The sequence below is a fragment of the Hypanus sabinus genome, chromosome 2, assembly GCF_030144855.1.
Source record: "Hypanus sabinus isolate sHypSab1 chromosome 2, sHypSab1.hap1, whole genome shotgun sequence".
Taxonomy (NCBI): Eukaryota; Metazoa; Chordata; class Chondrichthyes; order Myliobatiformes; family Dasyatidae; genus Hypanus; species Hypanus sabinus.
In genome coordinates this window covers 138,632,337-138,649,141 of record NC_082707.1, presented here as the reverse complement: position 1 = coordinate 138,649,141, position 16,805 = coordinate 138,632,337, and the positions used below count along the sequence as shown (strand labels likewise).

The 16,805-nt window shown below is 35.7% G+C and overlaps 1 protein-coding gene across 3 annotated transcripts in view; it reads left to right on the top strand.

Moving 5' to 3' along the window:
- Positions 1 to 16,805, top strand: part of cdin1 (CDAN1 interacting nuclease 1) — a 165,719-nt gene that overhangs the window by 145,443 nt on the left and 3,471 nt on the right. The window contains exon 12 of one of the 3 annotated variants that reach the window (XM_059955842.1): positions 10,622 to 10,684. The exons of the other annotated variants lie outside the window; for them this stretch is intronic. Within the exon in view, the coding sequence (XP_059811825.1) occupies positions 10,622 to 10,640 (19 nt within the window). The 3' untranslated portion in view covers positions 10,641 to 10,684. The remainder of the gene's footprint in view (positions 1 to 10,621; positions 10,685 to 16,805) is intronic. 3 annotated transcript variants of the gene reach the window in all.

The following is a 16,805-nucleotide window of genomic DNA, read 5'->3' as shown; positions in this document are numbered from 1 at the left end:
ACTAGCAATTTATGAGCCTTGGGGCACTTATATGAAATACTTTTATATAAATGCAAGTGTTGATTTGCAATATCAAAAATTACGAAAGGATAAATGCCCTACAGTGTTGAGTGTGTTCTACTATTTAAATTACCCTTTTAGAAATAATAACCTTGTTTCTAAAGAGTTAATTATTGCCTCTGAGTAGATTGACTTTACGTGCATTATAGTGACTTGTATAGGGTCAAAAGCTGACTTTTGAACACTGGTCTTATGACTTAATTATATTGTATTCGCAGTTAACTAACACCAAACTGTGTAATAATGGTGCCTAATAGGTCTTTCAGATTGACTACTGCTTCAGAAACTTAACCATGTTCCACATCATAACAATGTGGTAAAAAATCAGCTAGAAGTTTTGGTTTTATTTCTTTCCACCAATGTGCAAAAATATTACTGTATCCACACCAAAATTTTCTTTGCACAAAATAAAAAATCATAAAAGCCTGTAATAATTTTAATGACCCTTCTTGTCATTTCATTTTTATAATCATTTTAAGGCATTTGAGTTGTAACATTAAACCTAGCTAATTTATTTTTGGTTCAATTTTCCAGATACTGTATATCTCTCAGTTCTAATAACTGACATATGTCTTCAAAAGACCTACAGCATCTTTTTCTAAAAGGGCTCAATCAGCCATGAAATGGGTAATTGAACATTTGTTTCCACAACAAATTCCTAAAAATACACTGAAATTGCATTTATTTAGCAGCAGCTAAGATGTTAACTGCACACGTGAAATACATCCACAAACACTGATAATATCTGTCTAACATCTTCCTCCAGTTTGTTGTAATAATATCCTGGAGCACAGCTGAATAACTGATCTGTGCAGTGCTCTCCATTTCTAAATGATGGTTTGAATTAGTCAAAAGCACATGTTACTGATTTGAGCCAAGAATTTTCACTCTAGTTTACCAGAATGCCAGCTTGGCATGAATAAGGTCTCAGCTAGGTCAATGCTTAGGGTAAACAGATTTCTAAATCCTGCCTATGTGAAATCTTGTACAGCTTAGGTCAGGTCAATGGCTGCTGGCATGCAGTTTTCTCAACCACTGATTGGATTAGCAAAGCATTTATCAGCTGAAAGGAGACTAATACTTGACCTGCATTATTCCATGTTCGACTCTTTCTGAAGTTACATTCCATATTTACTGCTGTTTGTTGAGTGCTTTATAAGCACTGGTGTTGATTAAACTAAAGGTTACAAAAGATTTCAAAATAAATTGAAGCCAGATTTGAAAGAAATTAATGTGGCTAGTGATGTTTTGACCTATCTCAATGGAAATGGTAAAGTGTGTATTAGAAAGCCACTGCAGTCTTCTAATGGATCAATAATTACAGCTGAGGCTGTTGGTTCATCTGAGTCAGAGTAATGTTGGAGGAAGCCCCTGATTCCAGCAGCTAGCAGCCTAAACTAGTCATACAGCTTTGTCTGCAAGCACCAGGTAATTTCACAAATTACCTCTACAAGTGTTGATGGCTGTATGTTAATATTGAGCATCAGAGATTACAGAAAAATTGCAGCCTAGATCCAAACTACAGTTCAATTTCATGTGGGACAGAGGGATGATATTATTGAAAAATGTTTTTTTATTTTTGTGACATATAATTGAAACCAGAAGAAATCTGTGGCAGTGGAAAGGTGACTGCAGTAAGTTGTTTTTGCCACAATTTGAATGGTAACTGAAATCAGTCTGAGCATAATCACTATTATTACTGTGTAATGAAAGCCAATTTTTTGCAAAAACATTTGTTTTATATCTGATTCTCTTTCGTACTCAAAAATAACATTTCCTGTTTCAGTTGGATTATTTTTGAAAAACTATGTTCAGTACTTTATTCAATTCATTGATACATTATTGTAATTAAATTTTTTGACATGATTAGCTGTTCTACCATAATTTCAGTACAGTATATGTCATTTTACGTTTATTTGAAAACTCTGTTTTCTAATGCAAGACAATTTTACTTTCAGAGGAACGGTTAGTCTATTTAACATAGATTTTTCTCATTTAAAAAAACAATCAAATCATCATTCTTTTTTTCATCTACAGCATTAAATGTGAACAGTGCAAGGCTTTGATAAATGAGTATTTTATGTAAACAATCAAATTCTTAAAATTGTTATGCAGCTGTGCATTTGTGAATATGCATCCTAATGATGTTAGTTATTCTTGGCTTCTGTCTCTGTTGCAGCCACTAAATTCTTACCAAACAATTGTATGATGCCTTTTATGATTTAACTTGATATTTGTATCTTATTGGCAGCATTCTGTATTAATGGATACTTGCATTGAATCATTCATTTGCCCTAAAACCCTTAGTTGAAAAAGATGTGAAAGCCTCTGCATAAATCCTGGACTTCATTAAAAATTGTACTAACAAGCCAAAAGTCTTAATTGAGTGTTTACTGAATTTGAACTGACCATTTTGAAAAGAATTTCCCATTTCCCACATTGGCCTTTGTGATGGATTTTGTGAATGAAATTCCGAATTTGTGAAGTCTGAAAGAGTCGTGGTGGTGAACAATTGGATTATGAAAGGTCAGGTTGCAGAGAAAGAAGATGTTGATGCCCAGACAGAGCTAGGTGCAAGCATAGTTCCAAAATGTGGAAGTACATTATTAAATCTGTTCTGTCACTTGATCCTAACCAAAACTAGTGAAAGATGGAGTTAATCCCTATTGTGCTGAACCATGTTGATCTTCATTTATGACATTTTAAATACAGTAGGTTCTAGAAAAAACTTCTGTCTTCGTGTACATTAACCATGATGTGCCAAAGAGTTTTGTGGCTCAACTTGTAGCTTTTGAGTCTGCTTAAAATACTTAATTAAAAAATGGCTCCTCTATGTCTAAATAAGAAAGTTATTTTAAAATGAAAAAAATCTCCAGAATAACAAGTAGCCTATCAGCTAGTTGAAAAATTGCACAAGGGTTCATGAAACAGGTGACCAGATTTCTGTTTTGGGGGGGTGAAATGGTAATTTTAAATAAAAAATACACATTGCAGAATCAAAAAAACTAAACTTTGTTTGATGAAAGGCCATCAAAATGAAGCTTCTCTGTGTAGGTGCTGTCTGATTGCTGCACATTATCAACGATTTTGGTTTCTGTCATCTTTCAGTGGTGTTGTTAGAGAGATGCAACAAAGCTCTGTTAATCTGTCATCCTTTGGATTTTGGTGGTGCCCAAGTAGCAGATGTTACAAATTATTGGATGTTATTCCAATACTTCAACATATTTTAATTCATTTAGATTTAGAGGTTGCGCAGTAATAATAAAAATTTTCCAAACAGCTCATTGAGTTTCAAGGCAATACTGAGCCATAGCTCCCGTGAATTCCAAAGGAACATTCAAAACTGTTCTAAGAGAATGTAGGAACCAAAATCAGATGTATCTTAAGGAAGTGAAGTTAACTGGCACCCAGTGAATTTCAAGGAAACACTGGAACTAGTACCCTGCTCTGCTAAGGGAATGCAGGAATCAGCACCCAATGCCAAACCATCAGGATTTACAAAATAATCAGATAACAGTTTATTGGAATTTTACTGAAATTGTTACCCTAAATACTGAAGTTTACTGCACCTCCACAGGTAGTGGCATAGACTTGATAGTTTAATATCTCAATGTGAAGAGGCTTTTCTGCCAGTGTTTTACTCTCTTAATAATAACTTGTTGAATTGGCACTGATTAAATATTCAAGTCTCTTAAGTTTAGTTTGATGTCACAACTTTCTCATTCAATGGCAGAATCAATGCCTTTGTTCCCTCCTTCCTCCCCACATTGCCCCAGCCCCACTGATGGTAACCTTCTATCATTGAACATTCAAAAAAGTTTATTGTTTTGACTCTTGTATATTTTTGAGGTAGTGTACATTTTCCGAATTCCATGCATTATGGACAATTGCTTGATCAGAGACCAAAGATTGCTGTGTAGTGATCAGAATTTGATACTTTCCTTTGACAACCCAAAGCAGTCATATACAGTATGTCTTTATTAATAATTGAACATGGGGACTTTCCTGTCCTTATAAAACTGATTGCTGCATTTAACTACTGGAAAGTTAGGTTTGATCTCTTACAATGCAGATGCTTGAAGTGCTCCATCCTAAGAAAAATTTTGAATGGCAGCATAATCTCAGCATGCTTAGACGAGTGAAAAGTAAAACATTGGGTTTGGCTTTCAAGCTGCAAGAGTACTTTTTTTTTCGCTGTTCCTTAAGTATTTAAATACTAACAAGTTAGAAATACCCTTAAAGGAGCCGAAAATTAAACTTGAGATTTTACAAATATGTTAGCAAATTTTCTTGGAGCTCAATTGATTTAGCACCATCTGATAGAATGGCTCCATCTTTCAGGAAGTTGCAAAATGTCAACAAATCATGTTTTTAGGAGCCAAACAACCAATAGCTGTGCTGATGTGGTCAGCATCAATCTCTACTTCTGGAAGTGCATTTCACACTCTATAACTCTGTTTTTTTAATAGTTTGTCCTCTCTGTCCTAAACTCCTGACAGTCTTATATTTATATCCTCTCATTTTGGAATCCTCATGAAAAATGTCTACTTCTATCAACTCTCATCTGTCACTGGTTGCATATATAAAACACAAATAGAATTTTTTTGTTCTATTTGTTTGTTCTGAATACATTATTTGTTTCTTTTTACCAAGTACATGGAGAACAGTTTAGCATTCATATGTTTGTGCATTTTCACCCTAAAATCTTTAAAATCTGTTCTAATATGTTTTAATTATGGGATGGGGTGGGAGCTTTTGACTGTCCACATGAAAAAGGTAGCACGTAAAATTCTCATTGTCATGTACTTGCCTACTACCCCCTCAAAAGCAGTCTCCAAAAATTGTTGATTTAAAGTGTGAATTTCATTCCTCCACATTGCTGAGCATTATGGATGGCTTTGTAGTTGTCTTGCCTTATCCTTGTATGGGGGAGGAACTGAAATCCTTCTGCTACTTTTATTTTTGTACTATTGCCAATTCTGAAATGAAAATAAAGTGGCACGAAAATATGCATTAGACTTTTTTATGGACGTTGCAGATCTCATTCTCTTTTGACGCTATGTTTAGCAATTTTTCACAAGCTTCCATGTCAATATTCTTTTCAGGAAGGTTGCTATTTTTCGTAGGTCATTGAATTTTTCTAGTTTTATAAAAATAATTAGGGTCCAGTGTTTATCATGCAGAATGATCCTGTCAATTTTCTTTTTTTAAAAAATCTCATAATTTGGCTATTCACCACTTGGAGCACCCATTATTTTTATCATTTGGACATTTGGGCAGCCTGAATATTGTAACTTGCATGTAATGTTTGCCTGAATTGGTATGATTATCTGCCACAGTTTCAAAAACTCCAAAGACAGATCCAGGAAGGTGAAAACTTATTTTAATCTGCCAGATATCTCCCTCTAATTGCTTTGCTTTCCATTGGATAACTTATTGTTGAAAGAGGAGAGTGCTCACAATTAGAATGCAACTTCTCTGACCTCCAAGATTCCTGCTTGCCATCCATTGAGCACATACTTAGTCAAGTGGTACATCTCAATATAGCTCTTGTTTATCTTCAAGCCAATCCTGAAGGAAAGAGACTATGTTTCTGTCTTCTCTAGCCTCAGATTCATCATCACTTATATCATTTCCCTGGGGACTGATTCCAAGAGCGGCTAATTCAGCTGTCCAATTAATTTTAACTGTATCATTTTAACTTTAGAAAACTGTCATAGACCTGTATTATTGTCATCCTATGCTTCACCATCCAAATCTTGTTTAAAACGTGAATTCTAGGATTAGATTCTTTTGTTGGAGCAATGCATTATTATGAACACAACGCTTGGGAAATGTTTGTAAATGTAATGGCTGAATAGTTTGTGGTCCTACCAGGTGGTCTTTGAGATCTGGGATTTGTTACGGTAGCGCCATCAGTCTAAGGTCCACATAAATTTTGTATGATAACCTGGATGGTACAACCTCTATGTAATGGTGCCTGCAAGGGCAATTTGAGTCTTTTTCTATGCAATGATCCTAAATTTGGTGAAAGTGTAATGCTTCATTGTGCTGCATTCTTTAAATGTTGATAAGTTACAAAGATTTAGTAGAAAGATTTAGGGGACCAAAGCATTAAAAACTAGTGAGCAGGTACAAAACTACTTTAAAAATTGAGTAGCGAATGATATCTTGAGTTAGAAGTTCTTTAAAGTTTCAAGTTCTGGTTATACCCTTTGAGACGACTCTTCCCTAAAAACAAATTGTTGAGGCTGTTTGAAAAACTTTAAATTTGATAAGGGATATTGAACCAAAGCAGGTAAATAGAGTTGAACTGAAGATCAGCTATGATATAAGTAAATGACAGAACAGGCTCTAAGAATTAAATTTCTGTTCCTCTTTATGTACTGAAGTAACAGTATTCCCACTTGATGACTTTCTCATACTAGTAGTCAGTGGAATGTGTTAATAAAAGGATGAAATGGCTTTGTAATGACAGCATTGTAAATTTCAATTAATTTATTTTGTACTAATGAGCTCCATGACCAGACCGTCCAATATACTGTGTTTTCAATTGCAGTTTGCACGTACTTTCAACTTTTTGGCAATTTATAGGATATTTAAACATAATACAAAAGACTGGCTGCAAAAAAAATATGGCTGCAGAATAATATTTGAAAGGAACAGCTAACCAGGCTGTTTAAAGTGTGTCTCCTCTATTATCCTAATAAAACCACTGTCTGAAATTGCTATATTATCAGTATATCCAGATTACATAGTCTATGTGTAGTGGTCCCCCCAAGGACAGCTCTTAACTTTAAGACCTTTGTGAGATACTTCGTGTTCTCCATAGTGATGCTTCTTTAATTCTGACTATCTGGATGCTAGGGGGCAGTGAAGGCTGCAGTTTGCTCCACAGTATGTGGTAGCACTTTTCCATGCAGATGCTTTGAAACTGATGGAGGAGGGTTCAATGCGTTTGAAATATTGTAAAGGACATAACTTCCTCAAGTTTTCCTTTCTTGCTTCTCTATATAAGCAGGTCTGTATATCCTGTTTGTGAATTTATCTGGCACTTAACTGTCTGTGAGGACAGCGGCCAGGTCCCAGATGTCAGAGAAATAGGTTGTAAATGTGCAAGACACTCTCCGATTATGTAGATATCATCTTGCAGTGGCCTTGAAATGGTCTTCCAGTTCAAGCCCTAAAAATAAACACCTATTAATCATCCATTCCTTGACCACAGCTTTGAGTGTGGAAATCCAAAACAGTTTCCTACATTTGCAAGCCCTATGTACTCCGTCACCCAGGATAAGAAACAGCTTGCCTAGCAATTTTTTGCCAATAAAGAGGCTGGCTCTAACTGGTTGTTTTCAACCATCTCTAACTGGCCTATTACTGATACAGCACTCCAGGTCTTGGACACTGCACAATACAAGCTTTGTCCAAACTCTTTGGGGAGAAAATAGCAAGGAAAAGGCCTTCTGTTATCCAAACATTACCCTAAAATTTTAAAGGATTCAGATCTGCAGTTGCTGTGTACAGAGGGAAACTCTGGTTATTTTTTTCCATGGTGGGAATAATACTCAGACTTGAAAATAAAAAGCTGTTATGTTCATAAGGCACACCTTTGAGTTTCTTTAAGAATATTTTAATTGATTTAGGGTTTTTTTTGCGTAAAGGGCATGTTTGACTGGGCGATATTTCAGTACCATTTTTCGTGTGTTGGCATTATTGCAATTAGTGATCCTGTGTGTAACCACTCCATTGTTTTACTTTGAAATCTTACTAATGATGGTAAGGTCACTGAAATCTCAGTCATTAAAGAAAGCTACAAAGAATTTTAAAGCTCAAAGCAGGTATATAATTTTGGTACAAGTTTATGTTAAAGAGAAAGAATATACTGAATGCTTTGGCAGTACAGATTTCAACACAGAACTGAGGTCTTAAGCATTATTTGGTAGATTTTCCCGAGTTTTTGAGTATTATGAATATTTGGCATTGCAGTTGGGTATATTTTCACCATGCATTAGTGTTAAGATTATACATATCTTGTCCTTTCATAGTTTTAGACATAATTTGGGTTCTGATGATGGTGGAAATGTTTTTAACAGTACTGAGATTTAGATTTTGAGAGAAAAAAATCCAACTCTTGAGAGAAATTTGTGATGTTATTTCATTGATGTTTTACCAAATGTGTTGTGCCAGTGTGATTGATGCATTTTTTTGAACTGCTTTGTACAATGAGTTCCTGATCTCGGGCACATTATAAGAAGCCAAGTGATTCACCCTGGATGGAAAAATCAGCTGGTCCATCCATGCATACTTTCAAGTAATTACAGCGATTAAGGATGAAGTAAGCATTCCAATCTAGCCCTTCTGCAGAAGCAAAACTGCATGCTATAAAGAAAGTTTAGATAAAATAAGTAAAATCGGTGATTTTTTTTGAAGTGTGCCACATTTACAGAAGAGAATTGTTAGCATTTCTTTTCATGATTGCAATGCAGCTAAATCATAGTGTTATTGTGTTAAATTGATCCTTAGTTCTTTTGTTTACTCACTGGAAAATAAAATGTAATTTTGGTTTTGTTTAAGGCATTTCTCTTTTAAAGCAATTTAGATGGTTATTATGTATTTTATTTTTACTTCTTGTTCTTGTAACTTGCTGTTGTAGAATGTGGCTTTTTGGTTCTTCTGTATGTCAGTTCCCAGACTTGAACAAGCCCTTCCATATTTAAAAACATACTGAATCCATGTGAAGACTGCACAAATTATGAACAGACCAAACAAAATTCCATCTTGATTGCACTTCAGAATGTAAATTGACCAGACGTTCTCCATTTAAAAGAGGACATAAATAACGCTACTGAAAAATTCATGGAGTGTGCCACAGATGTAAAATTTTGAGACCTTGTTACATCCTTTATGGAATAATGTATTTTATTATTGGTTTCAGTAGAGGTGTGCTCAATTTTTAAGGAGGGTGTTTCTTATATACATCTCCATTTTAGTGGATAGCATAATAAAATCAACAAAGGGAGATGTATTATTGCAAGCTCATGACACGTGTATATTGAAGCAAAATAGTGCACAAAATTTGCCGCCTGTTTTCCTTTTATTGGATATTTAATGCTAGTCTGCAAATTTGAATCGTGTTCTGGCAGTGAACCCTGTTCAGTAAGTGGTTAAAAGTACTTATCTGGATACATTCCAACTGCTGCAGACAAATTTGTTCCCAAACTCGACACAGCTGCTCTCGTTCTGCCCAAAGTACATATACTATTCTCAAGTTTGCTCTTAAGTTGACTTTGGTCTTGTCTTTCCTGTTAGGTGTTCCTGGTCTCCTGATAGTGAAGGATAATCCATTAAATAGGGAGGCCAGTGGTAAAGAAGATGAGGTACCTCATTCATAAGGGGAAAATGTAAGATTAACAAATGGAATGGGTGCGGTCAAGGTGCTCTCAACAATACTGGAGGGTGATCCTCAGTTGAGGAACAAGGAAGTCAACTTAGAAGCACATATATGAAAGGTGGCATTGTTAGAGCAGGCATAACAAAAACAGACACTGGAACTGTGTCCTTAAAGGAAATAAAATAGTAAGAAATATAACTGTGGTGGCTATGGTGGACATTGATTATTCACTTGCCCTCAAAACTGAAGAAGGAAAATGTATTACAAGTGAATCATATGAAGGTGAAAGAAGGGTGAAAAATGGGAGCAAGGTTATGTAGTTTGGCATGAGAATGGAAAGGCATACCTATACAGTCGGCCCTCCTTATCCGCGAGGTATTGTTTCTGGGACCCCTCATGGATACCAAAAAATGCAGATGCTCAAGTCGCTTATTAAACCCGTCTCAATGTGGTGGACCTTAGGACCCAGCGGAACCCCAGACCTTATTTAACCTGGCTCAGTGCGGTGGACATTAGGACCCGGCACTGGAGCACTGAATCCGCGGTGTTTCTGTTCATGAAAATGATCACGATTGAAAATAAAGTGGAAATAATAAAGCGATCAGAAAGAGTTGAAACGCCATCAGTCATTGTAAAAGCGTTAGGGAAAATCAGTCAACGATCGGAGCAATTTTAAAGGATAAAGTGAGAAAGGCCCTGCCCCGATGAAAGCTACAATTATTACTAAACAACGCAGTGGTTTAATTATTGGGTTTTGGGATTTTGAGATTTTGATCCCCCCACATCAACCAGGCATGTTCCCAGCACTGAAACATACGTTCTTAAGTGTTTTATATGCATAGAAAGGTAAAATATATACTATATACTAAGATAAACATTTGACTAACTGACGCTAAATAATACCGAATGTACCTGCTCCCACTTACTTAGTAAGAGAACTTCTGATTTTTTTCGATCCTGATTCACGATAACCCACACACATACTCCTGTATACTTTAAATCATCTTTAGATTACTTATAATACTTAATACAATGTAAATGCTATGTAAAATAGTTGTTATACTGCATTCTTTAGGGAATAATGACAAGAAAATAAGTCTGAACATGCTCAAACAAGTGCTGGAAGAGCAATTCTGGGTTTTCTCAATTCACGTTTGGTTGAAGTTGCAGTTGCGGAACTTGCGGATAAGGAGGGCCGACTGTATGTCATCGGTGTACTGGGAAAAGGGTGAGGTGAGAGATTTTGATAGACTGCTATAAGAATGCTCTGTGTATCTTGCAAAGAGGTACACGTACCTCAGACCCGCATTGTTTGTCAGCACCACCATTTATTTGGAGCAAGTGAGATCAGATAAAGAAGTTGTTCCATGTGAGAACAATTTCATAGTCATGCAACTCAGAGAACATTTATATCACAAAGATTGCTACTGCACCTGACAGTCAAAAAGGAGCTACCTAAGCAAATTCCACTTTACAACGTAAGGTCTGTAGTCTTGCAGATATTTTGGTGGCACAATGGTTAAATTACCAAACAGTAATCCAGAGACCAGTAATCTGACCACAGTATACCCTGAGACTTGATAACAAATTGAAAGTTTTATGTTGATGATGTGGTATTCTCTGTGTGGAGGAAACCTACAGAGATTAGGTGAATATTTTGCAGAGCGCCTCCATTCAGTATGCAAGCTTGACACTGAGGTTTAATTTTTCATCCCAAACCACTCTGATCTGGCCTCAGCTTTCTACACTGTTCTAGGAACAGTGTAGAAAGTACAGTACTACTTCATCCATTTGGCCACATTGAAGCCCTTTGGACACAATATTGAATTGAAACAGCTGATTATTTCCAGCTTTTTCCTTACTTTTGGATTTCCAATAACTTTTCTGTTGTGCATCTCTCAGTACCAGGCAGCCTTGATGAAAGTTTCAGCCCAAAACGTCAACTGCTTGTTTCCGTCCATAGAAGCTGCCTGATTTGCTGAATTCTTCAAACATTTTGTGTGTGTTGCTCAGGTTTCCAGATCCTGCAGAATTGCTTGTGTCTCCAGACAACTCTTGTTTTGTCTTCCTTTAATTCCCCTCCTTCATGAAATAATTGGTTGGAACCAAAAATAATGTGCTCCTGGACAATCATAGCTTCCTCTCTATCACATATATTTCCTTTGTTCCCTTGTTCTCCCCATCCCTTCTTTTCTCTGCTACATTAAAAAATAAGCTTTTTCACTTTACCAATTCTAAAAGGATCATTGACCTGAAATATTGTTTTCCTCCACACAGATGCTGCCTGATCCATTGAGTAGTCCTAGTACTTTCAGAATAAATGCTATTTAATGAACACTGGGTCCAATTTTTATTGTTTCTCTTGGGCTTTTTTTTTGATCAGTCTGCCATATAAAAATCCATCCAGTACACTGCCCTCAATGATTCCCTTGTTACCTCAAAGAAATCTTAGTTGTTCATAACCATCCCTTAACAAATCTATGCCAACCTTCCCTGATTTATCTGTGCCTTTATAAATGAAGGGTTACAATGTCCTTTGGAATGGATTCCAATAATTTTCCTATGACTGATGTTAAATTAACTAGCTTGTTATGTAATTTATCCCATCCTCCCTTTTTATCCAAATGTAGAATGTTAGCAGTCCTCCAATCCTTTTCGCACCCCTTCTGTAGCCAGAAAAGATTAAAAAACTGTAAGTTCAACTGATCTTTACAATTTTCTCCCTTGTTTCTTTGACAAATATGGGATATATTTCATCTGAGGGAGGTTATCAAATTTACAAAGATCCTCAACCCTTTAGTACATCCTTCATTTGTAAGAATCACAAAATATTCTTTAAGAATATAAACTTCCAGCCATAGGTTTGTTTTCTTGGTCTCTATCCAACTTTACTGGTTCCTTAGTTATCATCTTGCTCTTTATATACATAAAGGTTCTTTCCTTGTCCATATCTTTTCTTATTCTCTTCTTGTTTTCCTCAGCTTTCTCTAGTATTAGGTTCATCTATGGTAGTGAGGTGCCAATAAACTGGTTACTTTTATTTTTAAGTAGCCAATAAGGTGGTTACTTTTGTAAAAATATTAGAGGTTTCTCATGAGGTGCCTTGAGAAAGACTATTTCCTCTGGTTGTGGAAGCAGTGTGGTCATCGATTTAGAGTCCCTAAAGGAGTGACATGAAGGCAGAAGTGAAATTTCTTTACCTGGGAAATATGCTTTGAGAATGAGAAGTAGAGAAATGGGAAGGTGAAGATGGTTGGGGGTAAGGATGGAGTGGTTTGGAGCAAGGGTGAGTGAAGTGAATGTTCAGGGAAGCAGGCTAGTTTGATTATTTTTGCAACGTTTTGGTGAACTACTGGCTTAGAAACAACAAACTGAATGTTTTTTTAAATCGCTTTTTCTTTCTAGTGTAGATGAATATGAATGTGTAGTTCATTTAGATGCCTAGATGTTCAGACAGTTGCAGTCTAGGTGAAGCAATATTGAAAGAAGTACTTCAACTAAATTGCAGAATTCAAAGACCTGTCTTCCACAATTCTGAAGTTAAACCAAAATGAGAGTTTTAAAGTTTTACTAACTTCAAGCTGATTGAGATTCCACCAAGGTGCACAGGAAATGGTCCTGTTCATCAAATGCTGAATAAAGATTGCTGAATTATGTGATAGAGTTAACGATAGAATAAATACTTTAAATTGTGTGTAAACCCATGACATACAATATCACTCGGCACCAACCACCCATATACCAGGTAAACAACTTGGCACTTTTGCAGCAAGCATAGCCATCTAAATATTAATTGTTCAAAAGCTAATGTTCCCCACTATCTACTGCTCAAAATTCATTCTCTAATGGATGTCAATATTTACACAATTTAAGAGACTACAAAAAAAACCAAACTAAATTGCGATTGGTGCACAAAATTAAAATATAAGATGGGCAGAGAACAACGTTGCACTCTATAGCAATTTAATTATTACAACAAAGTGAATTATGTTCATTATCATTCAGCATCTTGGGTAAGAGTCATAGAAAAGTACAGCATAGAAGCAGACCCTTCGGCCCATCTGATCCTGCCAAACCATTTAAATGCCTACTCCCATCGACCTGCATTGGGACCACAGCCCTCCATACCCCTACCATTTGGGTAACCAACAGTATCGCTGAGGGGAGAAAAGCAAGCTAAGGAAAGTACTTAGGACAACCTGGGAAGAAACCGAGGTAGCTTATTCAGGTGCAGTATTGACAGTATAATTGGACCACTGTACTAAGTTATGGAATTGTATAAAGCAAGATTTTCAATGTGATTCACAGGTCACAAAGTATAATTATGCTTTTATTAAATGACAATTTATTACTATTTATACAAAAAGTTAACTCAACACTTGTGTCTGTTCCAAATGTCTTTGAGAACAAACTGCAGGCACCCAAAATATACTTCTTTTGTTGAAGAATGGCTCAATGAATATACCAACCAGAAGGTTAAATGACAAAACAGATCTGTCCTGAATGGTGCCCTAAAGATGTACCCACGAAAACTACCAGGGATACATCTTTAACAAGGTGCTAATAGCAGGAACATTCATCTTTTGCCTTTCCTATGTAGTTTCAGTGGGACAGTATCAGAATGTCTCACCTCCATAGCTGGTTTTACTTGCCACATGTAGCAGTTGGAAGTTAAATTTTGTACAGGTTTTATTTCCTGAAGACTGGTTCTCATTTTAGTTCATCCATAATATGTATGTATGTATGTGTTTTTCATAGACTTCGTTGCATTTCTTTATTTTTCCTGTAATTGACTGAAAGAAAATGAATCCCAAGATGGTATATGGTAACATACATACAGTATATGTACTTTGATAATTAATTTACTTTGAACTTTACCACTGAGATATTGTGTGGCTCCGTGTACTTGCTAAGATGATAAGGTTAAACTTAATCTATAAAGGACTTATCTGGAACTTCTGTGTCACTGAAATGCAAATTAATTTCACTTAAAGGTTAATTAATTTTTCTGCTTGAGCAAAATCATGGATGAGACAAAGTAAAGAGTTGGATTTGGTAAAATTACCTGTACATTGTGTGTTAGTTCAATACACAGTAGTAATCTCTCAGTTTACGTTTAGTTTTTGAGCCCTGGCTTAAAGTTGAACAATCTTAAATTCCAAAGAATGTACGTAAGTTTTGAGAGTATCCTTTAGAGACTAAACTTCTTAAGAATGTGCTACTGAATATAAACTTTTAAGGGTAAGATGCATAAAGCAAATTATATTATTACTTTTGCTCAGGTTTTTCACTTGTATTCATGATGCTACTTTAAAATGTTGCTCTGATTTATTGGCCAATATTCTGGTACTCTGCAATTTAAGTTATTTATAATTATGATTTTTTAGATACAGAGGCAGAAATTTTCTTCTTATATGTTATATTGTGTCTAAGCTGGCCATCTTTTAAAGAAGTGGTTGATTTGCTCAAAGCAGACATATCCTGAGATAGGTAACAAATTAATCACTGGTGGATGCATCCTGTAATCATTTAATGCTAATTCTCATTTTTCTTCCCTTCATGTTTGGTCTATTTAGAGTAAATAGTGGCTAGTCAATATTTTATACAAAGCATTATATCTGATATGCCTGTTTGAAAACTTTCAAAGATATTATTATTGATTATCATTCATTGGTAATTGACCCCCGTTTGTACAATAATACTGTGTATTATTAGTTGACTATGTCAGTAATTATTTCCCATCATCTTTGTTTTATATAAGCAGAATTTAGTGGAACCATTTAAATCCTTATAATTTACCTTGTGTCCTTAATTTTACAATTTGAGAAATAAAGAATATAATTTGTGTGAAAATATAATTTCCTTTCAGATTTGTTATGTTATAAATGCAGTGGATCAGAGCTAGAACTTTAGCATGCGTAATTTTAAGTAAACATTGAAGACGATTGGTGTATACCTATTAACCTTTTTCCTATTATTAAGGATGGTTTACTAACTTAGCAGTTTCTAGCTGAGCATCAGGCAGAGAGTCTAGCTTCTTGTTTAGAATCTCATTGTAAGAACAACTCTGATTCTAATGTACAGACTAAGCGATGACAGGTTGTGATTGATAGTGATTACATCTTCATGAACTCTTGCTGAAGGTCCCGAATTCCTGATGGGTCAACTATCTGACAGGGCTACTTCCTGAGAAAGCCTGGTGGGCTCAGCATATCCATTTAAAGGCTGCACCCCAGTTCCTAGATTTAGAGCAATTTTTAAAGCATTACTCTGTATTAAAAATTGTTAAATATGGAAATTTATATTTTCATCAACCCTTAAATTTTAAACATTCAGATATTTTACACATTTTTACTAAGTATTTTGGTTCCAAAGTATTTGATTTGTGAAGTATTATGCTAAAGTGGATGAATTATAAGTCATTGTAGGAAAGGTAAAACATACCCTCAGCAATCATTAACATTTCTCAGTGCAGTTTCCTGTTGGAGTGCATCATAAATACAGTATGCAACCCATTATCTTTTGTTATTTTCTTACTTTTCCCTTCACATGAAGCTGCATCTTTGTCAGACTAGGTTACAGTCTCCACAGAAATCCTATGGATGTAATTGTTGCCTTTTGGCACAGTTTCCCAATAGTTGGGTAGTGACAGCCCCTCAGAGGCAGATTATTGTATCCTCAGGCATGGAGCGCACAGAGACTGTTCAGTTTTGTGGAGTACGAGTTGCATTAGAGAGGGAAGAAATAATGTTTGCAATAAATATAGTGTGATGAACATGCTATAACATAACAAAAGAAACATTCTAAGTTTACAGAATGACCTAGACTCTATCCAATGACAATATGGCTTGAAAATAGCTCTACTTGACATATTATTTTGGCCACTGTTATCTTGAACCAGGTGAGGCATGGGTGAAATTTAGCTTTGTTTGTTGATCTTGGTAGAAAAAGTAAGTGTACTGTTTAACTCTTCTTGTTCATGGAAGATATGAAACTTTTGATCTAATTCATCAGATTCAGCAGCTGCCAAAGATGCTGATTAGCCTGAAATACCAACTGATGCAGTCATGCCGTTCAGCATTCTGTCTCATGTCCCAGATAAATTCCCAAAGTATATTTTTCAGTGCAAGGGATAAAATAGCCATATGTCCTATTACTTTAACTTCACGAATGCAGCCTCTTTGTTGTGCAGGTTACAGTCAGAGCTGCCATGATCTTATTGAATTGCAAAACAGCCTGCTCTTAATCTGGTATCAGTGGTATCAGTAATCTTTCACCCGCTAACTTGTCAAAAATCTAACTCTGCCTTTAAAATTTCCAAGGACCTGTCTTCTGCTGCCCTTTGAGGAAGGGA